The 26,410-nt window shown below is 32.3% G+C and overlaps 1 protein-coding gene across 5 annotated transcripts in view; it reads right to left on the reverse strand.

Moving 5' to 3' along the window:
• The window catches only part of LOC117109915 (GRAM domain-containing protein 2A-like), a 90,835-nt gene that overhangs the window by 14,640 nt on the left and 49,785 nt on the right, over window positions 1–26,410 (reverse strand). For all 5 annotated transcript variants that reach the window (XM_033252388.1, XM_033252398.1, XM_033252415.1 and 2 more), the window contains 2 exons: window positions 20,114–20,182; window positions 15,121–15,249 (listed from right to left, as the gene is read on the reverse strand). In XM_033252388.1, coding sequence (XP_033108279.1) covers window positions 15,121–15,249; window positions 20,114–20,182 — 198 coding nt within the window. The remainder of the gene's footprint in view (window positions 1–15,120; window positions 15,250–20,113; window positions 20,183–26,410) is intronic.

A 26,410-nucleotide genomic window follows, 5' to 3' on the forward strand; every position in this document is an offset into this window, starting at 1 on the left:
CTTTGATTCTCAAAGAAATAAGACTAAAGAATAGATGTATTAACGACTGTACAATCAATTTGGTGCACATGTTATATTTCATAGAACTTATTAATAGAGTAATCCAACCTAAACAAAACTGCTGAAGTGTGAACTGCAAGTATGTAAGAGAAGAATAGGTGGCTTAGCTCAGTCGGCGAAACTGGTGGTAGCCACCGTGTGTGCGCTGAATCGTGGAGATCTCTTGGTCTCCGGTTCAATTCCCATCGCTGCCCTCCTAGTGTTTCAGCTGGAGGGCTGAAATGCAAGTTACAATAGCGCACCGTCTTTCGGATGAGACGTTTAAACCATTAGTCCTGAGTGAATTATGGCCCATGTGCATGTTAAAGAATGCAGTACACTCTTTGGAAAAGAGTAGGGAATTGTCTACCAGGGTACTACCCAATCACCACTAGAAGAACCCCACTGGAAGAACCCCAATGGAAACAAGTCTTTGGGTTATCCATGGTGTGATTCACACCAAAAATACTTCTATCATATCCTATGCCATATACAATTATCTCAATATTGAAAATCAAGTAAATTATGCAAAGAGTCATTACATCACTAAATAAAAAATAAAACCACAACTTTTTACATAGATTATTTAAAAAATATTAAATTCCAAGTTTACAATGTCAACACAAAAATGTCTTGTTTTCATAAAATATTTTAAGATCTATTAAAATGATAAATTCACAGCGCCAGTTAATGCACTTCAACAGAGACATAATTGGCACATCAGAAATTGCAAGCTTATATGTCTACATTTATAAACCTTTACACACATGTTCACTATTCACGCAAGTGACTGATATTTAAACGTAATTTGTCAGTGGAAGGCACAGTGATTACTTCTAAGGATTTCCTGGAAGTTAGCTAGAGAGGTTCTGGAAAGTCATCGTCACTGTGATTGAGTCATGAATTTAGAGTAGTAGTGGTAAGTAGTAAAACTTTATTTATTCACGAAGCACAAATCAACAAATACAATGCTGTTTTTCATAAATGGCCGTGAGATACCTTATTTACAATTAACAAAATTACACATAATGGTACTGTACATCATAAAAAGCAAAAGTTAAATGCAGGAATTAAATAATATAGATAAAAAAATATAATTATCCTATTTTAAGACTTCCACCCCCAAATATCAATGCTCGGACATCCATGCTTTGCATTGTGGGTCTAAATTATACCTAAATATTTGCAGTCACAGATGCTGATGGAGGTAATTGTCAGTGGGCTGTAAATTTTATTTACGGGTCTTTATGGAAGATGATAACAAGTGTGTATGGGGTTTTTTGGAAGATGATAAAACAAGTGTGTACAAAATATGTTGAATTTTTATGTATTTCTTGGTTGAAACTAAACAGAGTTCTGTATGCAGCAAATTAGTCAGCAATAATTGAGTTGGCACAAATAGCTGTGTACTGTACTGTAATCAATAAATATTGTTATTAATCCAGAACAAAAAGTGAGGAATGAAGGAATCAGACATTTCATTCTTGACTGATTTCAGCGTTTAAATATATAGCATTACGGTATATTGTATTATAGATCTAATGACCAGAGAAAAACAATCAATGTGTAGAAAATTGATTACTAGGACTTGTTTGAGATTAGTATTAGCAAAAACGTAATACAATAACAAATATGTGAGGTCTCACTACAAAATGAGTCTCATCGTTAGAAATTCAAAAAATGGGTTTATATTACATTTTGGTAGATCACTATATAAGCTTTAATTGGTCTCTGAATGGCTTCCTTAGGATAAATAGATCCAGAGATGTTAGCATTTAAAGTTTAGATGTATGAGAACCCGGTTTTGAGAAAATCGGCCTCAAAGATAAACTAACCTGTACAAATAATAGGACTAGAATTACAGAATATACGAAGAGAACACTGTTTTAGTAAGAAAATTAACTTAAAAAGTACACAATCATAAAATATAAGTATCAAGTTATTCAGAAACATTAAAATCAAAATTTTGTAAAAATGTTGCTTTTGACCTATTTTGGTCACTATGATTTCACCAACGATGCGTCTCATTTCGTGGTGAGACCTCACATACATCATTGGTAATAGTAATATATTTTAGTTTAATAACTACCTCAGTGGTAATTTATATATTCTATATTTCAAATATCAGCATAGGTAAACAAATGAAATACTATGTTGACGTATATATCGCGTATACATAAATATATTTGGAATGTACTATTCTAATATCTATATCAAATAATAGGATTAGAATTACAGAATATACGAAGAGAACACTGTTTTAGTAAGAAAATTAACTTAAAAAGTACACAATCATAAAATATAAGTATCAAGTTATTCAGAAACATTAAAATCAAAATTTTGTAAAAATGTTGCTTTTGACCTATTTTGGTCACTATGATTTCACCAACGATGCGTCTCATTTCGTGGTGAGACCTCACATACATCATTGGTAATAGTAATATATTTTAGTTTAATAACTACCTCAGTGGTAATTTATATATTCTATATTTCAAATATCAGCATAGGTAAACAAATGAAATACTATGTTGACGTATATATCGCGTATACATAAATATATTTGGAATGTACTATTCTAATATCTATATCATGTAAGTAGAAATCGAAGTCTGTTATTGATGGATGGTGCTTTAAGAATATTAAAGCTTGGATACTTGGCTTCTCTGCTTTTAATAACATTGCACCAGCCTCTGAAGCCCTTCTTACTATTATCCTGGTCATAGATTAAAGCCACGATATGAAACACCTACTCAGCTCGATGGAAGGATTACTTCATATACTGCAGTATAATCAGTTCCATTGACAACCTATATCCAGACACCAAACTGGTAGAAAATGAGACAATTGGATGGTGTCTTGGCCAGGACATACAAAAGCCAGATGTAAACTTTCGATTGGAAACATGAAGTCAATGCTGTGTCAACAATAAAGACATCTTATAGGCCTACCTTAATTGCAGGTAGTTTGATATACCATTTTTATTACTGTCATCTCTTGTGAATTGCCAAAGTGCATCTAACAACAATACCACATCAAATGATATTATGACAACCCTATCCATTTCAATTACTTCTGTAACACTATATTTATACTTTGTTTGAACCCTTTTGTCTCTTATATTGTAATTTGTTTTAGATGCAACAGATTTTGTCGAGCATATATCCATGATATAATTATATGCGTACATTTTTTAAAGATAAATAAGTGTGGAGTGAATTAGCCCAGACATCTTACCTATCACGTATTCCGTGCGATATGTGGACAACTTCATCTTCAGCCATGTCAAATAATTCCGGGAAACATTCATTCAACGTGAATAACATCCCACGATGCTCGACACTCGGTAACACAGAATATGTATTGATATCCATTGTGCATTTGCGAAGTTAATAACAACATAACAGTAGAAAAGGGTGTTTAAAATAACACTAGTGAATGGTAAATAAAGAAATTTCTAATGGCAGAGCAACAACCTGCCTAGGACTAAGACACATGATTCTGTGTAGTGAGCACATCGAGCAGTAGGATGCAATGAAGGGATATGCATACTAATACACTTGGCCAACTGAAAATAAAATTGCGTTACTTAAGTCAGTGTAATAGAAAACTGTGGTGATGGTTGATTGTAGTGTGCACATGCAATGATCCTCTGCTCTTATATAGCTTCCAACTACTGTACATTCCAGTCCTTAATGATTATTTCCTATTGATAACTAGCTAATTAGGCCATCATTAACTAACCTGAACATCTCGTCCCTAGAAAATGATTTTTGAATTACTTTAATTCTAAAAAGATTTGAAAATTATGATCATTCACAACAATAAAAGATTGGTTTTTTTTGCTTTTTTTTAAAAGAAAGTTATGATTAACACTGATAAATCTATAATCAATACCAGTCAGATACATCAGTACTCATATTTATTCATTTAATGGTGACATCAACACAGCAAGTACCATTACCCCATAAAGAACGGATCGACGCTATATAAACAAATTCTCATTTATGAGGCTTAGGAAATGGATTTGCCTTTAGTAGCAAGAAAAAAATCCTGACAATAAACACAGGCACTTGTATAAAATGGTTTAGAAAAGGAATTATATTATATAATATAAATGAGAAGATAACTTATGTTATTTCAGATGCCAGAAACCTCATATTGTCGGTTGAGTTTCATATATAATTACAGTTCTATAGAAGTACCTAGATTTAACAAGGCCTCGCAAACTGATGAGATAGGGATAATATAAGAGGACACTACAAATTTACGGACCTTTAGATATGAGAGGAATCTAAAAGATCATACAGCATACAAGCACCTAGTAAATAGTAGAGACCATTAGAATCCGAGAGGCCTTGTTAAGGACCTCACAGTTGATAAGCCTTAAGTTTTGCTGAGAAATGGGTAATTACATTTAGATCATAGATGTAGTTAGATCATAGTATCTAGCACCAGTACATCATATACATGAAACATCTGGTTGTAAAAGAATTCTTAGGAAAATCAATAAAGGGTGATTTATGCTAGACTCGGGGGTTTACAAGGTGTTGCATATTCTATCTACAAACATTCATGCATCATTGATACAGTACCACTAGCATTGTCTGCAAGATACTATAAACATAGGCTAATTAAAAAATGTATCTATTACTATATCTTGATACATTCTAAATATATTCATGAATATTTGTATACAAAGCATGAATATTTAAATTGTAGCACACTCGATATAGCAAAAACATGACAGATTCTGAACATCACAAAAAGTATATATTCAATTATAATTATGAATAAGTAGAATGAAGTGATGGATTAAATAACTTCACTGATTTTGCCTTAAATACAAAAGTAATTATGGATATTCAATAACAAAAGTAAGTATGTAATAGAACTGTTTTAATGTTAATAAACCACACACAATGGATGTTAACTTACTGTTTACATCCATTGCGTTTGGTTTATTAACGATTAAAACAGTTGTACAACAATTATAAGTAACCATATGGAACTTTTTGAATATTTACATAAATATGTAGTATATCACTCGATAGATGGAATATTCAATTACAGTATGTTGCACAGTGGGAGACGGAATAAGTGGTAAATTGATCCTTCATGAATATATTATGAATATAATAATAAAAATACTGTAAAACCTTGAATAGGCCTAGAAGCCTAATTTGCTTTAATCTCGACAAGAAGCCCATCTCTTAATTGAACCCCCCCCCATCTCTTTATCTGCAAAAGTAGCCTCAAAAAGAAGCCCATCTCCAGATAGCATGCGCTTCTTTTCGAGATAGTACAGTACATATACTATATAAGAATTTCGATGAAACAAAATATATTTAAAACACGCTTGGTTTACACAATAGTTTAGGTGATTTAATACCGGTTAATACACTCTATGATACAGACTAATGTTACTGCGGCCCTATTTATTGTTGTATAGTAGTAAATTCCAAAAATTTACAGCATTCATTTTGAAAAGAAGCCTCCATCTTTACTTCGTAAAAGTAGCCTAAAAAAGAAGCCCATCTTAAAAAGAAGCCCATCCAAAGGTCGCAAAAAGAAAAAGAAGCCCAGGGCTTCTATTTGAGGTTTTACAGTATTCAAGTTATATCATGAATACTCAAGTTCATCATGAATATTAAAGTTTAATCATGAATATTTATGTATCAGAAATGGCATGCCATCTATAAAACAAAAATAACATAAACAAGGTTTTTTCGAAATTAAGATTACTGGCCATCTATCAGTAATCAATTATTATATAATGCTAATTTGTGATTAAGTATTTCTTTAAAAACAAATCCTATCTATGAAATTTATAGAAAAGTTTGAGGAATTGAACTTACAGTAATACAAAGCTATATAATAATAACAATAATAATAATAATAAAAATAATAATAATAATTAAGTAAAAAGGTTAAAAAGAGTTGACATCTTCCTCTAATGATTTTCCGATCAATACCGAGCTTACATTTGTCACGATAATTCTAATAGATTTGATCATGATACATTGTGATGGTTTTTTTTTATACACAGTAATATTTGCCACTTTAAAATTTAAAATCATGACAAAATTGACAATGAATTGTGTAAGTGATGACTTTTATTATTTATATAAAAATGTGTTAAATGCTAAAATCGAACATGATATTCAGTAAAAGTCAATGATTTTTTCTCATGTTGTATGAATACTGAAGCAGATTTCTAAATGGAGAGAAAATGCCATTGTGTCCGTTTCCTTGAAAGCATTAGAAATATTAAGGCCACCGAGCTATTATTTTCTCAGTATAAAGGAGTAATGTCCGAGACACATATATAGTTGTCACAGGAAATGTTAATATAATGATTTTTTTTTTATTTGCAAAAGTAGCTTTGCAAAAGCCCATCTCCAGATAGCATGGGCTTCTTTTCGAGATAGCAGAGTACATACACTGTACAAGAACTTCAAAGAAACAAAATATATTTAAAACATGCTTGGTTTACACAATATTTTATTCAGGTAATTTAATGCCGGTTACTACACTCCAAGTTATTATTTTCTCAGTACAAAGGGCAATGTCCGAGACAACTATACAGTTGTCTCAGGCAATGTTTATATAATAATTAATGAATTTACAGCATCAACAACAGTATTTGTTATCTCATATTACACCACTATATCATAAATTATTTTTTTAATTTAAAGCTAACAATTATAAGCACAGTAACAATCTTACAACCACAAAAACATATGGTAATAGAGTAGCAACATTCCCCATTCAATCAATATTTTTTTTATATTCCTTTCACTGTATTTCACTTTTTTGTAATTATTTCACATGTAAAAATCATATATATTATATGTAATATATATTTTATAATATTGTTGATATATAGTTGGTAATTTAGCTGTAAAACTAAAATGATATTTTGCAATAAAACTTGAACATAAAACAATTTTTAGCTGTAATGCATTATTATTGAATGCAGTTTTAAATAAAGTAAAATAAATGTATTGTATGAAACTTGTAATGAATTACCTTCAGTTGGTCAGTTTAATTTTGCCATAGAAGATACTATAACAAAATATTCAAATATGTTGTTGTTATCTCAAATTGCAACGGCCAGTATAATCATATTTTTTCTATAAGTGTAACATTCCAAAGATTATAAACCATTATTAATGTGTTTTATTAACAGATGCACAACTAAGTTAGAGGAGAATATTATTTTTAGCATGAAGTCTATAAGACAGTGAAACCTAAATCGTTTCAATCTGTGTATAGGTGTCCCTCTAATTAAAGACTGCTTCCAGGCTATGGTCTCTAGAATAATTAAGATAAAAGGAATTTGTGAATTTGGGACCACAGAGAGTGGTGTTTAATTGGAGGGGTCTTTAATTGGAGGGGTCATTTTAAATGAGCAATTAAATATTTAAATTGCATTTTTTAGTTTCCAGAATATTATCAAAAACAGAATACAAATCTTTTTAATACATATTTTACTAGCAATTATTTTAAAACAGAATGTACTTTAATAAAAAAAAAAAAAAGATAAATTATTTCATAACATTTCCATCCAACTTTATTTGAAATTTCCTTGATAGAAACATAATGCTACTAAACAATAAAAAATAATTGTTTCCACAAGATAGATTGACTAGTTTTTAAAGATCTTTTGTTGCTATAGTGATGTGATTACATGATAGTGCTGATCCCACACTTCAATGTTTTTTACACAGCTTTACAGAAATCCGATTTCAAAATTTGTGTTTCTCCATACAATATTTTTCCAATTAAGTATTTATCATAAGATTACAAAAAAAATATATGAATTCTTTTTTAAAAAAAGTGACATGGTTAGTGCTCTCCGGATGAAGAAGTTAAGTGGATCGATATTGGAAAAAAACGTTTCTGAACATGTTTCTGAAGGCAAATTTATGAAACAATACTTCATTATCCTTTTTTTTTCACCAATTACCATTTCAGCTCTTCTTACTGTGAACATGTTCTAGTTTCTAGCTGCCTTGTTACTACAGGTAAGACCTCATTACCCTACACCTGGCGAATTTGCCATTTCAGCTCTTCTTACTGTGAACATGTTCTAGTTTCTAGCTGTCTTGTTACTCAGGTAAGACCTCATTACCCTACGCCTGGCGAATTTGCAAATTTAAGCAATATAAGTTATCGCATTACTAATGAATAACATGTAAAAGAATGTCACCTGGGAATTATACCTGACATGTTATTTCCTCATTTTTCTAAGTACTGTATAATTTTTCTGTGTTGTGTTTGTTTTTTCTTCCAGGAATCAGTGTTCTTTAGACTATTTATAACTACAGTATTGTAACTACACCTTGTTGGCACCATATATTTATTAGCTGTTATGGTAACATACAGTAATTAGTAGCATTTTTTGAATATATTTTTTAAAATCTATTGTCTTTATTTTTAACCTTTTTATCAAACTTTATCCTGCATTGCTACCACTCTTTCTACCTCCCTTTCTGTAAAGCATTAAACTATTGTAATTGGCATTTCAGTGGTCTAGCTACAAGACAAGAAGAGTAGTGATGGAATAGCACCAATAAAAACCTTTAGTTTAGTTTAGCTAAAGACTCTCCATTCTTGAGCAGACCCTTTTAGTCACCTTATCTACCTACCTTCTGCCAATATATCTATAATAGGCTACTAATTCTATCACTCTTCCTACCTACCTTTGCACAATTTTTCTACATCACTGTCTATCTGCCACTCTGAAATTCGTAAAGGTTGGCTTATTGTTAAATCTCTAAGAACACGGCAATCGGTTATGAAGCCAGAATAATTTTATTTTACATATTTTAATGTAAGGTTCTTGGAGGCTGACAGACCTCCCACCTCCCTCAATTAGTAGCTTCTTGGCCTTTAGACAATACCACTACTGAACTTAGAATACAATATCAATTTTCAAATGTAATTCTATTCCAACGATAACAATGAATTAATCAATTTCATTTATATACAACATGCAGTTATATCAAAGATAGGCCTATATAGAATTTTTTTTAAAACTACAAAAAATAATAAAAATAAACTTAAAATATTCAAAGCATCAATTATAAAATGACAATATAAGCAGCTTATCCAACATAACGCGTCATCTTCAATACTTTAATAATAATTAATGAATGTTAAGATACTATAATTTATCAAACTAATTCAGTTTATTTAATCTGATATTATCATTACTGCCGTAAGTTAATATGAATATTGCATTAGTAAATTTATCCCTTAGGTCGTCACAATCTTCTATTGCTACAGTCAATCTAACCTAAATATTATGCTATTCTGTAGTAAAATTGTGTTATTGTTTATGCACTTAGAGGTCCTATAAATTCAAAGTTATAGTAAATTTTGATCTACTCAAATGATGCAAACATACATTAATGTTTTCTTTTATGATACCATAATGTTTAGGTTCTAATTTAGAATCATTAGAATATAATTAATAACAATAATGTTACAGAAAAGGGCAAAGAAAGAAACAGTATCAAGTAAATGTTATAATTGTTCCAATATGTGCAGAACATACGATCCTATGCCTCAACGTTGTATCATGCTGTATACAGTGACAGATCCAGGAATTCGAAATACAGGGGGGGGGGCCCAGGTAGGGACTATCACAGACGGGGAGCGTACACCACATCAGCCCCACTATGTTTGGTGCTGAAATAAGAAAACGTATAATAATGGCACCTCTAGACAGCCGGAAATAAATTTTCTTTTTTTTTCTCCATTTTTTTTATTTTCGAAAATTTAGGGGGGAGGGATGGCCAACAGGGTCCCCCTTGAATCCACCACTGGTATATATAATCAATATAGCAGGGTCTGATCCACTTCCTTCCCAGCAAATCTTAAGTTGCATGATTTGTTTTAAAAATCACATTAAAACGCAAATTTATAACAGGTTTCAGTCTAAGAATTTGTAATAGCATATTGTGTATGTTGGGGTCAAGCTAGGGTCGCTCTGTACTGAAGACATGGATCATTAGAATTGCCAATCAATTATCCCTTGATTAGAATTATTTCTGAAGCACCACTGACATTAACATACAGGTAATCTAAGCAATCCATGAAAGCAAAGCAGTGCAACGCCAATGATGTAACAACACTATTTGAAATCCCTTCGTTACTAAGCAACGCTACCCAAGCAGTCAATACAGCTGAGTGCTTCCTCGGCTTCAGAAATGGTTTACTTATCTTCAAAACTGACGTAACTTTTTAACTTAATTTTTCAACATTGAATCCTCATTTTGGTGCTTAAACTTACACTGATAATTTAAATATACATATGATAACTGATAAGTTTTTGTGGACAAATCAGGGGCCCCAAATTGGAAAAATCTATATCCGGGATATCTGTCTAAATGAGCATTCTAACACATCTAATAATATTTTGTTGTGCTTGTGGCACTGACTTCCGGGGGCCAATAAACCTGTTAAAATATATTTTCCAGGAGATTCTTGCTGTCTCTTATACACATCTAGATGTGTATAAGAGACAGTATCTACCTACCTTCTGCCGCACCTCTAGACAGCCGGAAATAAATTTTCTTTTTTTCCCTCCATTTTTTTTATTTTCGAAAATTTAGGGGGGGGGGGGGATGGCCAACAGGGTCCCCCTTGAATCCACCACTGGTATATATAATCAATATAGCAGGGTCTGATAAATAAAAATCAGATACTTCAAGATCCACTTCCTTCCCAGCAAATCTTAAGTTGCATGATTTGTTTTAAAAATCACATTAAAACGCAAATTTATAACAGGTTTCAGTCTAAGAATTTGTAATAGCATATTGTGTATGTTGGGGTCAAGCTAGTGTCGCTCTGTACTGAAGACATGGATCATTAGAATTGCCAATCAATTATCACTTGATTAGAATTAGTTCTGAAGCACCACTGACATTAACATACAGGTAATCTAAGCAATCCATGAAAGCAAAGCAGTGCAACGCCAACGATGCAACAACACTATTTGAAATCCCTTCGTTACTAAGCAACGCTACCCAAGCAGTCAATACAGCTGAGTGCTTCCTCGGCTTCAGAAATGGTTTACTTATCTTCAAAACTGACGTAACTTTTTAACTTAATTTTTCAACATTGAATCCTCATTTTGGTGCTTAAACTTACACTGATAATTTAAATATACATATGATAACTGATAAGTTTTTGTGGACAAATCAGGGGGCCCCAAATTGGAAAAATCTATATCCGGGATATCTGTCTAAATGAGCTTTCTAACACATCTAATAATATTTTGTTGTGCTTGTGGCACTGACTTCCGGGGGCCAATAAACCTGTTAAAATATATTTTCCGGGAGATTCTTGTTTGCTTGTGGGAGCATGGAAGGCTGTCTCGATTTCCGGGAGGTTCCCGCGACTTGGAACCCCCTTTTTTATTAGGTTTTTAATATAAAATTATTAGACACTACATCACTTGAAAATGCTATGATGGACTATGGCTCAGTGTGGCTGTTCCAGTGGTGGATCCAGGGATTTGAAATAGAGGGGCCCAGGAAGGTACTGTCAGAGATAGAGAGTCTAAGCCTCAGCCCCACCATGGTAGGGGCTGAGGTAAGAACATTTATGATCATGTCACCTTTAGATGGTCGGAAGTGATATTCTCATACCTAAATTTGATTTTTTCTTTTTCCTTTTTTGTCCATCTTTCCCCTTCCCCTCGAATCTGCCACTTGGTGCTCACCCATAATGACCTATTGGTAGGTTGTTGCCCAGTAGTGAAAGTATGTCACATATCGTATTAATGTAATACTCTATAGACGCATGTAAATATTGAATACACTGACAGGAAGATAGGTATAATAATACTAAACATTTTCTATATATGCTTATATTGTTTAATCAACTGTTGGGTACAGTAAGGAGGCTTTTCAGACAAAAAACAAAATTGTATTTTATCTTTTAGCTCTCTTCCCACATGTCAAGCATCAATAACAATTATTTACAAAACTATATTCGCAATATATTACAGTATAAGGATAATAACATAGATTTATATATAATGCAAATACATCATTCAAAAAGACATTACAATGCTTATTAAAATTCATGAATATCGATTATTCAATAAAACACAAAGACTCCCTCTACTGGCTGATAGTTTCAGTGTTTCACTTTCTATGTATAAGCTTCTTAATTAACTTTGTATGTTAAAGTTCATTTCATTGTATTATATAAATTTTAATTAAAATGTTTTGTATTTCATATGTAACTTTTCTAAAACAAGGTTTGTATTCCAATCATATTTTAATTTTTTCAAATAATTATGGGGTTAATCTACACTGATATTGTGTATTAATTTGAATTAATAGTAGTTGATGAATATTCTAATTTCACTGAGCACTCAAAAGCTCATATATCAATAATTTAAATTGGAATTGTACTAATTAATTCAATATAACAAAAGAAAGTATTAGAGCAAAATTAAAATTTTATGAGGATTATCCTTTCAGTGTAAGCTGTTCATTATGTAACCACAGATATACTTTATATGATGAGCTACAGAAAAGCAAATATAATGCAATAATAATTTGAATTGATTACTTTTGATTTATCAGGGACGCCAAGCACATGACACAAAATAAATTTCAACATAAGTAAGTAACGATGAATGTTTTCGTTTTTGGTTATCTTGTGATTAGAATGCGAGCACTAAAATCATCCATACAAGTACCCTGGATGAAAACATCAAAATAAGGCCCTATAAAAAAAATTATTAGTTTATCACCCTATCTAGGCTGGAAAAGTGATGAAGGGTGGGGAGAAAGGAAGACTTTGTATTTTTTATTTTGCTAAAGCCAAATATCACCCTTGGGTTGTTTGCTGGTGCATAAAGTAAAACATGATTGAGATAATACAAACAATATCTACTATTTACCATAAAAAATGAAAAAAAAAAAAAAAATTTCTTCCAAAAAAAAAGAAGAAAAAAAACATGCACATGAGGGTGATAAACTAATAATTTTTTGTATTGAGCTTAAACCATGTTTCTACTCAGTACTTATCCTTGCAATTTACTACCCGCTATCTAAACAAAATTTCAGTGACACTAAATGCCTAAGATTTAACTGGAGCGTAAAAAGGAGGGTTTATTAGAGCATCTGCGTAATTATTATCCAGGGTTTGCAAAGGTCTTAAAGTAGCTAATTGGGAAGACGTGATAAATTATCAAGGCTACCACAATGCACTTGTCTGGTAATGCTATAAAGCTAACGTGTTCATACAGTCTACTTTATGTTGCAGTTAGTGCAACAGAGCACACTTATAGAGCAGGCTAACTCTTGACTTTTAATTAATCTTTATATTAATTTTTTTATGAAAAACACAACTTTAAGTTAATTGACTAAGTTTTATTGTCATATACTGTTCCAAATGCTATATTTATATTTTATTTTTTATATATTTTACAATTATGCAATCTTATAATATAATACAATTGTAACCACATTTCATTTTTGGCCATTTCTTTATTTTATACTTTAATATTTATAAATTTATAAATAACCAACAAATCATCATCATGCTAATATTTCTAAGTGTGCCCATTTCTAAGTACCCATTTATACACCTGGGTGGAGAGAAGCAATGCAGATAAAGTGCCTTGCTCAAGGACACAATAATGAGAACTTTATTTGAAACAACGCTTTTAAAACAACGGCACACACTTGTGCAGTGCGTTTGTAAAAGCAACATATAATACCTTTGTATTTTAAAGAACATAATTAAAAACACTATTTCTAGGTTTATCTACTATGAGTGAAAATGAAATGAAAATAATGTTAGAATAATTTGAATCACGTGAATCGAAGATGAGGCTGATCATTTGATTGTTACTGCTGAGACCATGATGCAATAGCCTGCATAAAACAAAGATTGAAAATAGCCATAATAAAGTTTTTTGATTTGCCAATTTAACGAATGGCCAAAGCAAGAATCCTATTACTCAGGTTGCCAAGATTGGTTCTTAGCAAATAAAAAAAATTGCAGTATAACCAGCCTAAAAATAAAAATAATTATAAGTGATGTTTAAAAAAGCATTCTACACTGGAAAAAATTAACTACCAAAAAGAACAAGTGAACTACAGTATGAGGCCATCCTATGATATGCCATAGTCAATTAAAAGTGAGAGCAGCGAGTACGCTCATACAAGATGATTTTCTAACTTATCCATAAAAAGTTCTAAGACTAAAAAACGAAAACTGATTTCAATGAGAAATAAAAATGAATTTACTATGAGAATTGTCTTAAGTGCACACACTTACCAAACTTGTTCACACTAGTCAAACAATATATCCTACAGAATATGCCATATCCTACAGAATATACCAATAGAACATAAAACAGAGACAATCATGATGGAAACACTTATAACGGAGAACGGTATATATAAGATGCAACCGGTCTTGCAACTACACACCAGGTATATTTGATGTGCGAGGTCATTCTGTTTGCAACAAAATGGCAAACATGACTATGTCAATGACGGACTAGTACTATGTCAACGATGGGCTTAACAGTTTAAGTATACGACGGAAGATTCATATGGAAGAGAACTTGGTTATAACTAGGTCTGTTTATGTACTGTGTAAATTTGCTAGACGAAAATGCAGCATCCTGGAAAATTCTGATTGATTAGTTATCAACAGGGTTTTACAAATCCTCCCTCGGTCTAATGTTTGTTGACCATTCCCTATTAAATCTAAATAAATATTGACACCGCTTGAGAGAGGCAAAGTGAAGGAAATGAATTGGTTTTTTGCCTCGTCATTTATGAAAACACAAACCTTTGTTACAGAAAAGGTACAGCACAAAAAAGGAGGGAAACCCACAATGGAAAAAGGAGAAATCAGAAGCAATATGTCAGAAATGTTTGCACTCATTTTCAAGAAAAGATTGAAAACACTACCTTTTCTCAATCGCATACACTGAGTGCCATTGAACGCTTATCTAGCACTATGTTTATTGGCGCTATATAAATGATGATTGATTGAAAAGGTGAAAAAGTTAGAAAAACAATGAAATATGCATACCTTGCATCTGGAGGCTTCTTTCCTTTAAGGTAGCCTTGCGTATTAGACATTAACATGTGATCTGCATCACCCGATTCCCCAGGATCTGCATACTGGAATTGCTCTCGCACTGCACTTGTGTTGCTATCACTATTAAAGAAAAAAAACATACATATCTGGCACATTAGTTCCAGCATAAAGGCATTCTATGCTCCCAGGCACCTGCATATGATGTAATTTTGACATTTCTATCTTTTTTGACCAAGCCTGAATACATACAATAATTTTTTCTCATTGGAATAGCAGAAGAAAGATGTTCTTGGTGGTTGATAATGGTTTTTAAAAACTCACTCTAAGTCTGGATGAGAATCAGCCTGAATGTGTTTATTTGCTAGATGAAGTACAGTACATGAAGTACTGTCGCTGGCAGATTTGCTTCCCTACTTACCTTCACCAAGATTTCAATTTGATTGATTGATTAACATACATGCAAAACATCTCGGTTACAAGTGGGTAAGGGATCAAGATTTGAAATACTTGACCTCAATATTGTTAAAGCCAGCTCATCACTATCAAAAAATAACAACCAATCAAAGACAGGGACACAAGAGACACTAGGCACATTAAAAATAATTGTAGTATTCTTCCAAAAAGTTAGAGAACACTACCATTTGAGCATTCTCTGTCATTGTTTATGTCAAAAAAGATGATAGAGTACTCAGTACTTAACAGTTTTTTTTTATCAGAATTGCTGATGCAGACTTACTGGGTTCACAGTATATTTCCCATAAACAGTGGCGGTGCTAGGATTTCCCCGATGGCAGGGCCACACCCTCGAAATGCAGGGCAAGAGCTGTACTTTTAGAAGTCAAGCCATCTGAGGGCCTTAGGCCCGAGCCGGGGTAGGGTTTTGGAGGGGTGTGTTTTGACTTTGAATCAGTATTCTCAATCAGTCGATTTGTTCCATATTGTTAATACAGTACATTTTATCAATCAGTGTTTTTGTCATGTTTGTCTTACCTCAGTCAATTTATATCATATTTACTGTATAGTACATTTTTTTTTTAAATGAGTGTTTTTGTCACAAATTGGCCTATACAGGTACAGTTGCAGATGAGATGATGCCAGACTTTTTTTTAGTAGGCCTATATTTGTAACAGTGTTCCCATCATGTCCATGCAGTACAATTTTAACAGTATTGCCATCATGTCCATACAGCATATTTTTAACATCGTTAATGTTCCCATCATGTCCATATGACTACGGTACATTTTAACAGTGTTCATAATCATGTCTATACAGTACACTTACCAGTGTTTCCATCATGTCTTTATGCCTACAGTGCATTTTAACAGTGTTCATGATCATGTCTATACAGTACACTTACCAGTGTTTCCATCATGTCCTTATGCCTACGGTACATTTTAACAGTGTTCATGATCATGTCTATACAGTACACTTACCAGTGTTCCTATCATGTCCTTATGCCTACAGTGCATTTTAACAGTGTTCATGATCATGTCTATACAGTACACTTACCAGTGTTTCCATCATGTCCTTATGTCTACAGTGCATTTTAACAGTGTTCATGATCATGTCTATACAGTACACTTACCAGTGTTTCCATCATGTCCTTATGCCTACAGTGCATTTTAACAGTGTTCATGATCATGTCTATACAGTACACTTACCAGTGTTTCCGTCACATCCATATGCCTACAGTGCATTTTAACAGTGTTCATGATCATGTCTATACAGTACACTTACCAGTGTTTCCATCATGTCCTTATGCCTACAGTGCATTTTATGTGTTAATCATCATGCCAATATAATACATTTTTAACAGTATTTATGGTGCTTTATAGAATAGAGAGAAAGGTTTTTTATTATTAATGAGCATGAATGAATGAATATAAAATAACTATAAAAGCAATTCAGGAGAATGATGACACATTTATATATGGTGGGAAAGACATCAATTACAGACAACACACAACTATCATAGATACGATTTGAATAATTGACACAGATAATAAAATAGATTTGTGTGAAGTCTTTTTTGTGTAAACCAATTGACTTTATTCCAGTAGACCTACATTTGAATGAGAGGTATACAAAAGGTACTTATCAACAGGACTTTCTTTTACAAACTTCAGTAAGCAAGAATCAAGAACTCATTTTGTCTTATTTGACAAAAATTATAACAAACAAACTTTATTCTTGACATAAATAAATTAAATTATGACAAATTGATGGCCGGAAAAACTCTCATTAAGGCTAAAATAAGCTGCTACCATGAGAGCCACTGCAGATAAATACATTTATTGATTACTCATGGTGCAATTACATATGTCATTATGATAGATTATTATTATTATTATTATTATTATTATTAGAAAATCGTAAAAAAAAACAAGTCCCTTAGTAGTAAACAGTGATAGAAATTCTTGTACTTTAGATGACTACAGGAAAAATTCAATGCAATACAGTATATTATATAAACAATGACTGTTTATGAGTCCAATGAAATGTTCGCTTTAACAAGACATAGATAAAATGTTAATGTTGATTCTTTTTTTCAAATTCAAAATAGTAAAGTAGAATGACTCACTTATTTTCTGTAATGTTTAACAACTAACCTAGTGGTTTCATTAGGCTGGCAACCCACCTTTTTTCTACCACTCTTAAGCAGTGTCTGAAACTACTGTACTTCAACGCTTAACCTTAATGTTGAAACACTTTTTGCACCAACTTCTTAATTAGCAGCGAAGAACGTCCCACCAGAAGATTAAAATCCCTCTACCCATTCTCCCAACTGTTCCATGACCTTTCATTTCATTTCATTTATTTGTCTCAAACAATTAAAATGTACATAAACAGAAATGGCAAAGAACAATCACAAAAGTACAAAAAACAGGGACAGGACACTCCAAAAGTAAAATCAATCACTGTCGAATGGAGGCCCTTTACGAGAAAAACACAATACATACAATATAAAATTCTTCAGAATATTAAAAAATTCGAAAGAGGTCAAGAGGTCGGAGCCACTTCTTCTGAGACCTGGTCAAAGGTATGTGGACCAGTCGCTGGTGGCAACCTACTGACTGCCAACTGCGTCCATTCATCGCTAAACCAATCACTAGACCCACTTGGCTATGATCTTCTACGAGCACAGTGCGTTCAACTGAATAGACTACACTCTGGACATGGCAGGTACAAGGCATAATGCACCGCATTGTGCTCTCAGACTGTAATCTCTGCCAGTGTGGTGCAGGGCAGACATCCACACACATATACCTACCAAGTCTCACGCATTCGACATGAGCCTCATGCTTTCCGACTAAACCTCAAGCTCTCAAGCCACTCACCTAAAATCTCATGAATTTCCACAAATCTCAAGCTTTATTTTATGAATTTGTTCAAAGAAAAGGTATAGATAAGTTGAATGAAACACTGAATGATAACATTCATTATTTATGTATGCACATTGTATGTGAAAGACTGTTGCCATATTATATTAGCCTAGATTGAATACATGACCCAGGCCTACTCTTGTCTGTGCTCGCAGGGTTGAAATATGGCTGCCCTACATATCTTTAAAATTTCAGTGAAAATGGCGATCAATACAACAAAACAATTAACAAAAAATGTCATTGTATGTCTACTTTTTTCTAATAAATGAAACCATAATTTTATTCCTGCGTGATCTGAACAAAAATGCCAAGAATGTATAGCATTGTATAGATATAAATGGAACAGAAAACTATATTTTGTTACACCACCATGAGCATACAGATGACGTAGGAACATATCTCAAGCTAGCTGATAACAAATTGGTTGTCAGATTTATACACAAAATATAGTAGCTATTTCAAAACCAACAATAATGGCATTGATTGCCTAAGAAAATTTATGAAATAAATAACATCAAAAGTTTGTACTCGGCCTACATAGGTTACAAGGAAATGCGATGTACTACTGTACATTTACCGTACTTTACCTGTGGAGATTCACACTTATCAAAAATCTTATTGTTTTGTCAAAACTTACTAGAATGCTGGTTCGTTTAACTAAGATGAATAAAATGTACACAAAATGGAAAATATTCCTTTTAAGTTCCCAAACCAAGTGTCATGTGATATGTTCAAGGAGTAAATTAAATTAAAATTCATAATTTACTTTATTGCAATCATATAACAGATTGAATAATACAGAAAAATTCAAATAGAAATGGAAAGGAGCAGAATTAGTCCAATACAAATACTGTAGAACCATTTTTATCAGGGGGTCTAAATTTTTGTGATTGATAAGTATTTCACAGACTTTTATTACCCGATTTAACAGTAGCTCAACTCAAATACCATCATCTACTGTATGCTGTGGTGTGGTGGACTTGACAATAATAAAACCTATCAATCTCATTATTATTATTTATTAGTATGGAAGTTTAGTTAGACGTTTGTTTAATTTGATGTCAGCATTGTTGGGGGAAAAAAACTATGCTCAAAATAAACTGTTGCTAGCATTCTATTTGAAGTGAAAAATTACATCACTTTGTTTGGTCTACCAATGAGGATGCTACATAAATCCAAGTGTAATGAAAGTCTCAGTACCTTTGTGCAGGCCTGGAAAAAAATTTTGTGTCTCCGACCATGAAAACTGTCTCGATAAATTGCCTCCAGCATCAAATATTATCTGTACACTATTTACAGCCCAACAGTTTATTTTGTTTGAATTTTTTTCCCCAAAAAATGCCTCCGGGATATTCATGATGCCTCTGACCATTGGTCGAGCACTTTTTCCAGCCCTGCATTTGTGACATTTATTACTGGGCCTGAAATTAATTTTTGATCATATTTTGTCTTATAAAATGAGATTGAAAATAAAAACATCATCAGCTCAATCTTCATAAGAATCTATGTATATGTGCTATCTACCCTTTGAGCTTAGAGCCTTTAAGGCTGTTTTAATTTTCAAGCATTATTGTATACAAAAATAAATGTAATATTCTCACCAATCTTTTGCTGCTTCTTCGTTATTGTTACTTCGATCAGGAAGGCCCTGCCTGAAAGCACCTGTTACCCTACAAAGAAAAAAACATACATAAAATGTAATAGGCCTTAATATATCATAGCTTTTGTTAAAAGAATAATCACAATCACTCCATAAATACAATATACTGGTAGGCCGATTAGAGACAGTACAATAAAAATTATATAATATTGGTTTATGATTTCTTATCAAAACTAATGTTATGTAATGCACTGTCATATTTGAGCACAATACAATATATTAAAAAACATTAAATGTTAATGGTACTGGCTGTATTGTATAGCGTGTATTACTAGACAGTCTCTATAAGCTTGAAAAAGCGAAGCCTTGAAAGAACAAAAATCAAAACCGAGAAATAAGTTAAATAATAACATATCTTGACCAATATTTGTTTTGGATTAACCTATAAAAGCACTGAACTCATTATAAGACTAATAATCCAATATTAATAAATTGAAATTCCGATGGCTTAAATGAGAATGATGATCATTAACAAAACGGAAAATTTAGTTAATTTGAAAAAGGAAGTGAATACAGTATAATTGTGGTAATCTTTTTAAAGAACCAGGACACCAATTGTGTTAATAATCATATGATTCAGTGAAGAAATTTTAAAGTATATTATCACGGTTGCTGGAATGAAATTCTCTGATATATTCGATTGAAGCCTATTCAAAACATCCAATTATTGAAACTGCTCTTACTGTATTAATTATAATTACTAGCTAAAAATAGATTGTCGGATTCATATGTTATTTGGTTTTAGTCTACCAAACAATAATTTGGCCTCTGTGCCACAAAATGTAACTTGTTTTTCTGTGATTTGAATAAATAAAGTGAAAATATAATAATAAATATTAAATAATATAAAAATAATTTCCAGTTGAGATGCACTATACATGGCAACATTGGTAAAAACATTCTATTTGGAATTGTAGCCAGTTTATCCGGTGCATATCTTGTTTTACATACCTAGAAATAATATCCTCATACTTTAGTAATTACATAATTTCTATTATCTATTGATATCGATATAATTTCTTTATGTCAAAATGCAGTGAGAATGTGTTTCTGAGACACAAAAGCGTTCTTGCTCCATGGATCATAAAATAAAGCTATTTTGTATCAATAAAAATAGACTTTACACAGAAAGAGAAATGTGACGTATGGTTTCCGCACTATCTGAATAACCACAATGTTTTGAAAAGTGTTCCTTGCATTGGGAAGTATGGTAGTATAATGCACATGTTCACATATACATGTGTACAGCACAAAAAACACAATAGTTTCTATATGCTGGAATAAATTATATAGGATAGACATATGATTTAATTAACATAAAAATTAATGCACAAATAATTAAGAATTATTTTTGGTCATTATTTGTAATTTGTGTCTGTATTTTGTCAATAATTTTTAAAAATACATGTATTACTTTAAATATCATAAACCCACTCAGTTATGTATTTTTAGTTTTATGTTTAAGAAAACATCTGATCATTTTCGGGAAGGCTTATATATTTTTACAACATGTAACACGTAAGTATCACTACATGCTTATAGTAATACATAAATGGTTAGAGTAGCTCCTACTGGCTGAAAGTTAGCTGAGGATTTTATAGGCTCAAATATAGGAGTATATATGTTATTGCCATTCAATATACAGTATAATAATAATAATAATAATAATAATAATAATAATAATAATAATAATAATTTGCGATTTTTAATAATAATAATAATAATAATAATAATAATAATAATAATAATAAGAATAATAATTTGCGATTTGTATAGTGCTTCCCATTGAACCAACCTCGAGGCGCTTGACAACAACGAAAGAAAAAGGACAAAAAATTAAACCATCAACCTAAATTCACAAAAACATCTAAAGTCTAACCAAGGAGACATCTCAGATGTCAACAGATTGAGTGCGACATCTGAGGTAAGTTGCAAACCACTGGAGTGCCTTGTCCGTAATACCAAAGTGACTAGAAAGTCACTACAAATGAAGCAAAGTAAGGCCTCTTTTAGCTTCATTTTAACGGTATATCTCCATGCCCCAACCATTCAGTCAAATACCTACGGAACACACACAGTTGTTAATAGGAAAATATAATTAATGCTGCTAAGAACAACCCAAAATGACATCATCTCGCAGTCGTATGACCGTCCTACAGCGAATCCAACTCAGCTTCCTGTAAGCGCTAGATGATGTGATGCTGTCTGTTGATTGTCGGTGGCAGTCGTTAAAAACGATCCGTTGAGCGCGAGCCTATCGGGTTCTATAGATACGCGTTGGGCAACGACCGTTTCTAGTGGTGTGAGCTCGGCTTTACATCAGTTGCTTCCTCAATCACTCTTGACACATTAACATTGTTTTTTAAAAAAACAACTTTTAAAAGCATAATCAAGTACTTATGTGGAAGGCCAGTCTTGAAGTTGAGATATACTGTATGTCACAATATTTACATTGCAATCAGGTATGTTTAATTAATAACAGGCAAGGATGGCTAAAAAAATAATAACAGGACTGAAGCTTGAATTTAAGCTCATTATACATAATTAAACACTACATGGAGTAATATGGTACAGGTTAGACAGGTGAAAATGCAACATGCATACATTATTGGCAGATATATTCAAGAAATTAATTAAAGACCAATCAATATTTTATACAACAGAGACCAATATTATATAAACAAAACTTTTAATAGATTTTGTATCTTGATTTTAGATTCAAGCTTATGGGTATGCAAATGCACATATCATAGCTTTCATTTAAAATCAAATGTTTAGCAAAATTTGTTTTTAAAATTATGTTTTAATGAGATTAAAATTTAAAAATTCTGGTAAAACTGAAAACTATCAGAGTATCCAATTAATTGTTTTTAGTTTTCTTATTTATTTTCATTTGCAATTACATGAACAAAATTTACTACTAAACAAATTGTAGCTAAAAGGTTGACAAAACAAACCCAATTAATGAATGGTTGTTAGATAAAAAAAAAACTGTTTGATAGCTAAAAATAAAACCAATTATTACTGTAAGTCATTTTATCTCAAAGCCTGTGAAATACGAGATATTTTAATTCTGCATTTAGTTCTTTTAGGTAAGCTTTTTGTGTTTTTATGTTTTTGAGTTCTATTGGCTTCTGTACATTTTCAAGGTGTGTAGGTCAGTTAAAAGGGTTGACTTGAAGATGACATGGCTAAACATACTGGTAATGACCATTTAAGGACACTTTTGTAGGCTGGTTGGTAGGTTTGAAAATCACAAAGTAAATGCAGTATATATTGAAAGTTTATAGGTGATATACTGAGCTACCAGGTAAACTAATGAATTCCATTGAGAATTTTAGCAAATGCCAGGATTTGTGTTGTTTTCAATGGTCCCTTTGAATTCAAATAATTCAGATATTATAACTGACACGTAAGTGAAAGGTAAACAAAAATATTAGCCACGCAAGCAATAAAACCAACAAGATAAGTATCGGGACTAACAATTCTGGTCTATCAATATGGAAGGTGCATCACAAAATGTGTTGTATGCCAAGTCAATTTGACATATATTCAAGTACAGCTTGCCTCCAAATTTAATACCACTTTCGCACCTGAAAATTTGAAGTGGTCTCAGGGTTCAGTCGCCAATTAGAGCACTGTTCCGTAACCTATGAAAAAAAATTGATGGGTCGCATAATCTCTTCAGATCATGAAAACTATGCTTAACATGAACGAAGGCAAACAGAATTAAATACAAAAGTGAAATTTAATCGTGACAAGTGCATCAGTTTACTTTTGTTATGTGTAAAAATATACTATTAAAACATTTGTACTTCAGGTATGACAACTTTAAAGTATTAGTTTTGTTCATTTCAACGTGTTGGGCTTCCAGCTGCAAATTATGAGAAAACATTTTTAAATTTAATGTATCTATGTCTTCGCATAACTCATAAATCTCTGGCAGAGCACTAGGAATTTATAATAAAGTGTTTGTTAATCATTAATTTTTAAAAGTCTTTAACTTACTGAAAAATTTGATAACTTAAGTAATTTTGTTAAATGAGTAATTCAAAGTTATATTTTCATTTTTTTGGGTTTTACATAGTGAATTTGTGGGTGATAATATATTTTAATCATGTCAATTCTCAACAAAATCAAGTGTGTTGTTCTTCCCCTATCCCTCACGCGTATAAAACGATGGACACTTTATAGACTTTGAGTTCGATGGGTCGCGTCAGAGTGCTTGACATATAATTTGGGTTGTGGGCTAAAAAGGTTGCGGAACGGGGGATTAGCTTTTTGTTAAAAGATTGAAGATTGTTATTTGGTTTTTTGGAAAGTGGTCTCAAAACAGAGGGGTCTTGGAACTGGAGAGGTCTCAAATTAGGCGTGCACTGTAAAAAAATAGCCCATTTTTTTTAGCATTTGAACACAATGGCCATGTTTCTACTGATGAACACAAAATAATAAATTTTTTTCAACTGCTTTTTTAAGGAGTGCCAGACAGCCTGTCTGCCTGTCTGCGTTTTTGCTTTTACGAAAATCGGTTTCGCGGCAGAAATTGTTTATACAACACGTTATCCAAACTGTATAGTTTCTTTCTCACCAAGACAATATCCTTCAAGTGAATTCCGTTCATGATGGCGAGGAGGAGGATACAGTGGCGGTGAGAAGGCGGATGCTTTTGGCTGTGGTCATTGGCACAACGAACAAGGACAATGTTAGTCCTAGAAAAGTGGAGAGCCTATAGGCCCAATATCCTCCACAAAATTATTACAAAAATGAGTAATTTCAACGCTCCACATGTTTGTTAACGTTTTAGCTTGTTTGTAGGACATGAACAAAGAGGTCTAATCATTTTGAAAGTTCACACGTGATACGATCTAGCTTTGCAGTGATTTGACCTGGAGGTCACATTTCACCTGATATTCGCTTTTTGTGTTGCAGCTAAAAACTGCACAGTCATAATCGGTTATTGACCGTTTAAACATGCTATCCATTGCATGTTTTTTTTTTCTCTTTTTTTAATCATTTTTTTCGAACTGGTCCTGTTTCTATTGCAAGAAAAAAAAAACCAATTTTTTGAAAAAGCGATTTTTTTTCTTTCCAGCAGAAACAGAAAATTGAGATCTTATACAAATCCCACTCTGGATATGCTAAACAGGAGCTTCATTTCTAGGTCAAAATATTACTTATAATGTCATCTATTATAATATAACAATAACACATTTTTTAGGTTTGATACCAGGATTCACTTATTTCCATGTGACTGCTCCTTTATATCCATTTCAACTTAGGTTTATATCAATATGTACATTGCATGAAGCATGGTCCATAAACAGGTTCATGTGAATGAAGGTTCCTATCGGCCAAGTTTAACTCAGAAGTGTTTCTTTAATAGCAAAAGGTTACGATAAATATACCACTACAATAGAAAATTTTTCAAAAAGGAGGCTTGGCCAAACCTGTTAAAATCCCCCTGGTTATGGGCCTGTGTAGTTTGGAAAACAGTAAATGTATAATAGGATAATAGTAAAAGTAGATAGAATGGATATAGATAAAGGAATGTGTATTAGTGGAGGAATAATTAAATTTGAATGCGAGAATGCTTGCGTGTACAGTCAAGTGTCCTATACAAAACAAATAATCGTTATATAAACGTGGCTATCGATATATAATCATTATACACTGCTTTCAGAAGGAAATGATAGAAAGGCCCTCTATCAGCAGTCAATGCCCACTGTATGGCCTGCTGTTGATGTCATAGCTTATCAAGTAAAAACTACAAATTGCAATTTGCAAGTGAAGAACTGCGTATAAATGTTCTTAACAAAATTATTTATGCGAGTCAAGTGAAAATAATGAATAATAAAAATATAACAAATAATATGAGACACGACCCATTGTCTATATTAGAACACTTCTCATTGGGTAAAAAAGTCGTAATTTTTCATTTTTGTCAAAAAGTGTCTATATTGGTGAATTATGGTTTAGGTTTTTTAATAAAGTTTCAAAAATTTCTATGTATGTGGAAAATGTAGTCGATTACCAAAGGTTACAATTTTTATTTTGAAGACTGCATGGTCTAGGAAGTGTACATTTTTTTATGGGGTAAGTTTCCAAGGGCAGGTTTTCTAGGGGCGAGTTGACTGCCAAAGAGTGTTGCCAAAGTGCGAGCCAGTGTGTTATTTGATCACAAGTGCGAGACATCGCAAGTGTGAGCCAGCGAGCCATGACGTCACGACAATAGATACGA

The sequence above is a fragment of the Anneissia japonica genome, unplaced genomic scaffold, assembly GCF_011630105.1.
Source record: "Anneissia japonica isolate Jap-2015-1 unplaced genomic scaffold, ASM1163010v1 scaffold1511_len2985839_cov193, whole genome shotgun sequence".
NCBI classification, from domain to species: Eukaryota; Metazoa; Echinodermata; class Crinoidea; order Comatulida; family Comatulidae; genus Anneissia; species Anneissia japonica.